The 8,743-nt window shown below is 54.4% G+C and overlaps 2 protein-coding genes across 2 annotated transcripts in view; one reads left to right on the top strand and one right to left on the bottom strand.

The window, feature by feature from the left end:
* The window catches only part of LOC103585153 (uncharacterized protein-like), a 3,165-nt gene extending 2,079 nt beyond the window's left edge, over positions 1–1,086 (bottom strand). Inside the window, exons 1-3 of the mRNA XM_008566044.1 lie at positions 1,054–1,086; positions 733–933; positions 436–570 (exon numbers count right to left, since the gene is read on the bottom strand). Of these exons, the coding sequence (XP_008564266.1) occupies positions 436–570; positions 733–933; positions 1,054–1,086 (369 nt within the window). The remainder of the gene's footprint in view (positions 1–435; positions 571–732; positions 934–1,053) is intronic.
* A 4,319-nt stretch (positions 1,087–5,405) lies between these two features.
* The window catches only part of PALM3 (paralemmin 3), an 8,747-nt gene continuing 5,409 nt past the window's right edge, over positions 5,406–8,743 (top strand). The window contains exons 1-2 of the mRNA XM_008566043.1: positions 5,406–5,446; positions 7,984–8,149. Of these exons, the coding sequence (XP_008564265.1) occupies positions 5,406–5,446; positions 7,984–8,149 (207 nt within the window). The remainder of the gene's footprint in view (positions 5,447–7,983; positions 8,150–8,743) is intronic.

Below are 8,743 nucleotides of genomic sequence, written 5' to 3'. Positions count from 1 at the left end.
GCGGTCGCCTTGGGCCCAGGCGAATGGGGAGGCCCAGACGCGGGGCAGGAGGCATCCAGGCTAGCGGGAGGGAACAGGATCGAAGCCCCTGCGCAGGCCACCCACCTCTAGGGACATTTTCCACTCTTCTCCCTGATGAAAGCTGACTCTCCCCAGAACTCGCCCCCTCCACCATTCTGGGGTGACCAGGAGGGAATATATAGTTACTCCATGAGCAGCTCCTCGCGAGGCGGTTGAGGAGCCTCGGGACGAAGCAGAAAACGCAGCTGGGGGGCTTCCGGGCCTGACCCGGAGGAGGAGGTCTCAGGGCCCGGAGGGGGACACTGAGTTGGGGCCTCCACGCTTTGCGCTTCGGATGGCCCAGAGTCGTCACTGCCTAGTCAAGGACTCTCAGAGACCGCAGCTGAGAACGGCCCGGGGCACCCTGCGTCCCACCCGGCTGATGCCCCGAGGACTTCGCTCTCCTGCTCGGGGGCCTCGACTCCCTTCTCTGCTGAGGACACCAGGACCTCGCTGCTCGGCCTGGGGACCTCGGTTCCTGTTCTGCAGCAGGTTCTGGGGCTTCGCTGTCTGGCCAGGGGGGGCTCGTGGCCCCTCCCTTCAAACAACCCCAGGGCTCCTCTCCCCGGCCCGGGGGCCTCGGTGTCCGGGATTGGGAGTAGCTCCGAAGCCTCAGTTCCCAGCACCAGGGTTCTGATGCCCAGAGCTAGGTCACGGTGCCCTGAGCGGCACCTGTGGCCGCAGTCTCCGCCCGCGGGTTCCAAGGCGTAGCCCGCACCGGCGGCTTCTCTGACCCGTCTCTGGCCTCCAAGAACGGCCCCCGCGGGCAGGACCGGGCACCGCCCCCGGCACCTGCCAGGAGGACTCCGGCCCCGCCCTGGCCCCGCCCTCGGGGCGGGGGGTGTGCTTCGGTGGGGCACCCGATTTCGTCCACTGGCGCACTCAGGGCACAGGTCAGCTCAGGGAACAGGACTTCTTGAAAGAGGGCTTCCCTAGACCCGGCCCGCTAGCTGGGGGACCACTGTGGGTGCCATGTTCTTCTACTGCGCGCACCCTGGCACATTTTTGGCTCTCTGTCCCTGACATCGCCCAGGAGATTTGGCTCCAGAGCGCGCCGGGAAGACTCTTTGAACCATTGGCCCTCTTGTTGGGGTGTCCCGCGGAGCCATCTTTCCCCGACCTGGCCAGCCCCGCCCAGCCGGTGTCAGCCGGCGGGCAGCGACAGCCCTGGCCTCTGGGCCCTCTCTCCACGTTCCACCCTTGCCGAGTGCAGCTCGGGCCCGAGGGGGCGCCAGGAGCCGTCTTACGGCGCGCCCGAGTCTCCCTCCGGGTGCCTGAGCTCAGCGAGGTTCCCAGCTGTGTGCCTTCGGCCCTGCCAAGCCCTGAAACAGCCTCCCCTCCCTCCCGGAGAAGTCCGCAAGGCGTCCGCAGCCAAGTGCACTCCCAGAGTGAGGCGGAAGGGAGAGACCGACACAGCGCGCCCAGGGGCGCAGCGTAGCGGTGGCGGTTGAAGGGCGGTCACCTTGGGCCCAGGCGAATGGGGAGGCCCAGACGCGGGGCAGGAGGCATCCAGGCTAGCGGGAGGGAACAGGATCGAAGCCCCTGCGCAGGCCACCCACCTCTAGGGACATTTTCCACTCTTCTCCCTGATGAAAGTAGACTCTCCCCAGAACTCGCCCCCTCCACCATTCTGGGGTGACCAGGAGGGAATATATAGTTATCTAGAGAAACTGGCGGGTGTGCTGCACAGCCTCAGGAACCCCCAACAACCCAATTATCTGATCACCTCCTCCTCCTTCCGACCCCATCAGCCTAATCAGGCCGACCTGGGTTCCATCCCACTCATCAGCTGAGCAAGACGTGAACTTTCTCCAGGGCTCAGTTTCCTTGTCTGTAAAATGGGAATAACAGTGCCTATTCGCTTAGGAGGTGATGAAGATGAAGGCTATGTGCTTCTGGAAAAAGTTGTCTCTACAGAGCTTTCTCCAATTTATCACCTCCTGGTCCCTCTTCCAGCCATGCTAACCAGACTCTTGGCCCCCATCCCCCTGAGCCTTCTTCATCCAAGGACACCTATGACCTCCATTTGGCAGACCCTGCCGCTGGCTCCTTCCCCTGTCTTCCTCTCCATTAGCTCCTCAGTTTGGGGGGACACCAGCTTTTCCTGGTTTCCTCCTACCTCATAGGCACCCCTTCTCAGACTTTTGTTTCACCCGGATCAATGGGCTTCCTTCCTCTCTGGCTTCCATTGGGATCGGCTGATGGGAGAGAGGTCAACATGTTTCTTCCAAGCCCCATTGGGTACACTTCAGGTGGCAGCAGTTCTATGTTGCTGTCTCCTGGACTGGGACGGGGGTCGGGCAGGTAACAGCTCTCTATTATGGTTTCCCTACACATTTGTAAACTGTTTATTAAATTCTCATCAATGACTCCATTTGACTACACAGCAGGACCACCAGCAGGACCCTTTGCTGCCACCAGCAAGACCCTGAAAAATTCCAATCTCATGCTTTAAATCCCTTCTTTATGTTGATGTCTCCCAAATTTATATCTCAGCCCTGACTTCTCCCCTGGGCTTTGGATTCACATCTGTCTCCAGTCTACTAGATATCTCAGATAGAACACTTCCAAAACTGCACTCTTGGTCAACCCTGCTCCTCCCCACTGGGTGGCAACTCCACCCATTCAGTTCTTCATGCCAAAAGCCTAGGAGTGAGCCTCAATTTCTGCCTTTCCCTCAGCTCCCTCCAATCCATAAGCAAACCTTGTTGCCTCCAAACATGTGCTGAATTCATCCACTTCTCTCCACCCTTGTCCCAGCCACATCCTCTTCCTCCAAAGGCTCCCAGCGAACTTAGGATAAAAATCCAAACTACCTACCCTGGCTCTGAAGGTCCTGCCCACTTCTCAGATCTCATCTTTGCACCTTCGTGCTTCCTTTAAACCTCCTAACTTCATCCTCCCTCAGGGCCTTTGCACCGCATTTCCCTGGGCTTTGAATTACTCAACATATGGCTGGTTCCTGCTATTCAGATCTCAGCTCCAATGTTACTTCTTCAGAGAATGGGTCCCTGATCCCCCAACCTACAACAACACTGCTTTCTTTACCCCATCCCAGTTATTCTCAGTAACTCCCCCGCTGCTGCAGTTATCACCAATCACCTCTTTATTTGTATATTACCTATCTCCCTTCCCATGCTAGAAAGTGAGCCACATTACAGCATATGCTGATTGTCTTGCTCACTCTCTACTCAACTCCCCCATGCCTACAGTAGAGCCTGACACATGACAGTTGTTTAAGAATTATTATTTAATGATATTTACTAGGCACCTACCCCAATCCTGGGAATAAAGAAATAAGTCAGACTTAAAGGTGGCAGTTGAGTTTGGGAGACAGACACAGTTATAACAGTGCTGCCCCAATGTGGTACCCAGGATAAGGTGTGAATATAGGACCACATATTATACACCTGAATATTGAACAGTTATAAAATCAAACTACAAACAATCAAATTAAAGATGTTCTCTCTTCCAAAAGGTGGAAACAAGCCAAGTATCCATCAACGGATGAATGGATCAACAAAATGTGGTCTGTCCATGAGATGGCATATTATTCAGCCATAAAAAAGAATGAAGCACTGATCCATGCTACAAGGTGGATAAACTTTGAAAACATGATGCTGAGTGAAAGAAGCCAGACACAAAGGGCCACATAGTGTATGAGTCCACTTACATGAAATATCCAGAATAGGTAAAGCCATAGAGACCAAAAGCAGATTAGTAGCTGCCAGGGGCTGGGGGAGGGGGAATGGGAGTGACTGCTTGATGGGGACAGGGCTTCCTTTTGGGGTGATGAAAATGTTCTGGAACTAGATAGTGGTGATGGTTGCACAACATTGTGAATATGCTAAATGCCACGAATGGTAAATTTTATTATGTGTAGGATTTAGGTGGGCACATTCCTTTTGCCCACTGGGGTGGTCCTTGCTGGAATGTCCTGTAAAGTGTGGGGCCCATTGCAGGCAAAAGCCCTTCTTCTCAAGGTTAAGGTTGGAACTGCACAGCATGACCAAGGTTGTGATGTGATAACCACTGATAGCTGCAGGAATCCAGAGGGGCCCCTGCCCCAGCCAGGCAATTAGGAGATGAATTCCCCAAGAGTATGTTTAAATGAAATATGCAGTCAGCTGAGAAGGGGAGTGCTGGCCCTTTAAGAACAGGATGGGGGTATAGAACAAGGACTCTGCAGATTGGGGTAGTGTGTAGTCCATTTTGCATTGTTATAACTGAATACCTGAGACTGGTTACAAAGAAAAAAAACTTACTTCTTACAGTTCTAGAGGTTGGGAAGTCCAAGGTCAATGGGCCACATGTGGTGAGGACATTCTTGCTGGTGGGAGCTCTCTGCAAAGTCCGGAGGTGGTGCAGAACTTTACAGGGTGAGGTGGCCCACTGAGATCCAAACTGGTTTTTATAAGAGACACACTCTCATGATAACTAATCCACTCCCATGATAACCTGTTAAGCCATTAATCCATGAATGAATTAATCCATTCATGAAGGCAGAGCCCTCATGACCCAGTCACCTCCCAAACATTCCCACCACTCAACACTGCTGCATTGGGACCAACTTTCCAACACAAGAACTTTTGGGAGACACATTCAAACCATAGCAGGCAGGAAGGTCTCTAGACCTTCCTAGTCACCACTCCACCCCTAACTGTCACAGCATTTAAGGGATGTCCAGGGTCCTGGAGGCCACTTGATCTGATTCTCTCATTTCACAAAAGGGGAAACTGAGGCCTAAAAACCTGAGGCCCACCGTTACGCAGGGTCCAGTCCTCCTGGTTCTCTGGATGCTGAGCCTCTGATCTCCAGAATCCTCTGGCTGGATTAGTCCTTCCCTCCCCAGCCCAGAGCCAGGGTCCGAGAAGGGAGAGTGGTAGTATGTTCGAGTATCCAGCATGTGTGCTATACAGCAATGTGCCTGAGGGTGAACCTTGGTAGACAGTCGGACTTCAGATGAGTGGGGTGCCAAGTGGAGACCCATTCTCTTGGTGGAAGATACCACTGGCTCGCCACTCTCGCCTACATCCCTAATCACGCGTGTGAGAGCGTGTTTGCCGGGAAGCAGCCGAGTGCAGCAAGGAGGCCAGTGGCTGGTAAATAATTTATCAAGACAGCTGATAGCACCTCCCCAGAACTGCCTGTCAGCCCCCAACCCCCCTCACCTGTTTGCTTCACGCCTCCTCCTGGCCCAAACCAGCTGGACCAGCTCTCCCAGTGCTCGCCCCGCAGCCCCCCCCACCCCCCCGGCCAGCCAAGTCACAGGTTCCAGGGCACCTTTGGACAAGCGGGTGGTGGGTCCTGAACTCGGAGACCAGAAAGCAGGCTTCTGGGCAGAGATGGCCCTGCAGAGCCAGGTGTGGTCTTCGGCCACACCCATGTAAGTGTCTGGGGTTAGGGGGGCCAGTGGGCAGGGTCTGGGAGGGGCTCATGGGGGACCCTGACCTTGCCTGGGAGCCAAGAGTCCCAGCTGGCCTTTCCTAAGGGGACCAGGGGGAGTTGAGGGGGTGGGCAGTCAACCCCAGAGGCTTCTCAATGCCCCCCTTCCCCAGAGGAGTTGGGCGGGAGACCTGGACTCCCCTGGCCCTGTCTTCTTCAGGGATTTTCCACTGACAGCCAAAGTCCAGCCTGGGGGTGGGGCTATTGCTGGGGGGGTCCCTCAATCCCATGCTTTGCCTCTAGAATCACCCTCTTGATGTCTAGGGTGGGAGGAAATGCTTGAGATCCAATCAAAGAAGTTAACAGCTTCCAAACCAGGAAAGTCAATGGCAAAATCGAAACGATGACCTGCTTAATGAAATAGCCACCAACTGTTCATGGTGACAATAGGCTATGGCCACCAACACAGTTCTTGTAGAGTTAGAGATAAACGATATTGAAAGGGGGGCATGTGGAGTATTTTAATATTTAATGTGTGAGGACTTTTTAAAGTAAGAGGGTAGAGGGGCTCTACAGGTTTGTAAAGAGTTCTGGAAAAGGGGCTCCCCCCTACTAGGGACCCCAATTTGGTTCCTCACCCTTCTGGGTCCCCATTGCATTATTCACCAACTGCAAACCTGGTTGCCTAGCAATGGGAACCCGATCCCCCCCAGCAAGGAAGAGGCAGGGAGATTACATCTTGAGGGTGGGACAGGAGAGGGGTGACTTCAGCCCTCCCCCAGGGGAAAACTTATAAGCTGGGCTTCCTCTGGGATATCCTACAAAGCATGACTTTAGTCCCCAGCCCCAACCCCCAGGCTTATCTCTGGCCTCCTGGTTGCTAAGATGGAGGTTCCTGGACACCCTACTACCACCACCGTGCTCCCAGTGTTTGGGGTCTGAGAACTTCAAGTTCTTTTTAGTTTGTTGTTTTCGTTTTTTATTTTGATGTCTGGCCAGTATGGGGATCCAAACCCTTGACCTCGCTGTCATGACACCACGGTCTAAACAACTGAGCTAACTGGCCAGCCCTCAAGTTCTGATCCTGAATCCATGACCTTGGAAAGGCTTTTCAGCATTTCTCAGAGCCTCAGTTTCCCTATCCATAAATGGGGATGATACTACTACTTACCTCCTAAGATCCTTGGGAGGATTAAACGATTTACTATAGGTAAAGCATTTAAAACAGCGCCTGGCTCGTGGTATGCGCTGGCTAATGGTTGGCTGATTTTGTTCTTAGTTGGAATGTCAACTCAGCAGAGCTTCGACTACAGGACTACAGCGTATCATGAGCGGGGCAGGGAGGGGGAGGCGGAGGTGGCTGTGGGAGCCCAGCCGAAGCCCTGTAGGGCACTTAGAACCTTATATATAGTAAATGCTATTATGCCTTCATGGTGTGGCCAGAAAGGTCTGGGAGTCTGGAGTTTGGGCAGTGAGGCTAATGCTCACCCAGTAGGGTTGGTGTTCCAGTCAATAAAGTTTTGAGGGTTTGTTCTGTGCCCACCGTGGCTACATATCAGGGATGAAGGCAGATAGATATTGCCTTCTAGATATTGGCCCGTGGAGCATAGTCAACACAGTGACAGAGTCAGTGCTCAGTGCATGTCCATGATGATAAGGATGATGTGACATTGCCCTGAGGTACCACAGTCAGCCTCTGGCTTCCAAGGACAGCCAAGATGGGGCAAGGGCCCACCCTGGAGGCTGGGAAGCAGGGATGCTTTAAAGAGGACAACAACGGGGAAATCTCAGGTTAAACCTTAAATAGCAAATCTTCCAGCTCAGAGTCCAGCTTGACTGGGCAGCGTGACCTAGTAGTGATCGTTGCCCCCAGGGAGGGGGGTTGGTAGGTGGAGGAAGCAACTCAGAGTTAACATGACAATGGTGAGATGGTGACTTCTCTCCTCAGACTCTCTCCCACCCCCCAGCACTTAAGGGATCCTGGGTAGGAGCCAAGGTCCAGAGAGGGTGTAAAACTTGGAAGAGACACACGGCATGCTAGGGGCCTGGCAGGATTGGAAATTTTCTGTAGGGCAGACTGGGAATGGTTATTAGAATTAATCATAAATTTTATTAATCATGGAATTTATGTTATTGTTAATAATAAACTACGGTACCATTTTTGGAGCACTATGTCCTAAGCTTATTCCTGTATGAATACTTTTTTGCAAGGGTCCTCCGAGATGGGGGGGGAGGGGTCAAGCTTTCCCAGCCCATTTTACAGATGAGAAAACCGAGGCTGAGAGATACCACATCAGACCTATGAAGGGTTTTAGCTCAGCCAGTCATGGTCTCTGCTCACTGCCCCTAGCAAGACCATCACCCTCTGCCCAGATTCCTCCCGGATGCAAAGGGGAAATAGAGGCAAAGCGCTGGGCTCTGGCAGGTTTTCAAGCAGGTCAAGGATCTTGGCCAAAAGAGGGGCGTTCACGAGGTCGTCTGGCTGAGGGATTGGGGACCAGAGAGCCGCCCTCCGCAGCTCCTGCCCTCTCCCCACAGGCCCATGGCCGAGAGCTCCCTCTACCGGCAGCGGCTGGAAGTCATCGCCGTAAGTGACGCCCTCCCAGTGCGCTCGGCCCCCCGCCCTGGGAACCCCCAAACTGTCCCCATGCTCCTTCCTTGTGTCTCTGCCATTCCTGGGAGCAGGCCTACCATTGTGAAGAGGGTGAGCAGACCTCAGCTCCGGCCCTGCCCAGGCCGCTCCACCTAAGTCCTCTTCCCTCCGCAGCTCCTCTGTCTGAGACCCGTCTCTCGGACCGCCGCTTATCACACTCCCATCTCTCCGTGTTATTTTTTTCTTTTGGCGGCCGACCGGTCCCACCTCTCAGATCTCCCTCTGTTGGGCCCCTCTCCTTGGAGTCCTTCCTCTGATCCTTGTCACTTTGGCCCCTCTCGCTGGACTTGCACCACTGTGATCCTATCTATGTCCCTCATCCTTCTGACACCCATCTCTGCGCCCCTGTCTCTCTGCACCCCACATCTGTACCCCATCCCTCCGATCCCCATCTCTGTATCCCATCACTCTGCACCCGTGCCTGCACTCCACCTCTCTCTCTGCACCCCCATGGCTGCTCCCCCATTTCGGATTCCCATCCTACTGGCACCCTCCCTTTTATTCCCGTATCTGGAAGCCCATCTCTTGAACCCGGTATCTCGGACCCCCCTCCGGATCCTTATCTCAAGGCCCCGCCCACACCCATCCACAGACCCCCATTGGGCGCGGGCGAGGCCTCCGCGGCCTCCCAGCCCCGCCCCGCCC

The sequence above is a fragment of the Galeopterus variegatus genome, unplaced genomic scaffold (assembly GCF_000696425.1).
Source record: "Galeopterus variegatus unplaced genomic scaffold, G_variegatus-3.0.2 Scaffold218, whole genome shotgun sequence".
Lineage (NCBI taxonomy): Eukaryota > Metazoa > Chordata > Mammalia > Dermoptera > Cynocephalidae > Galeopterus > Galeopterus variegatus.
The sequence above is the reverse complement of the archived record's forward strand: the minus strand, read 5'-3'. Positions and strand labels throughout refer to the sequence as shown.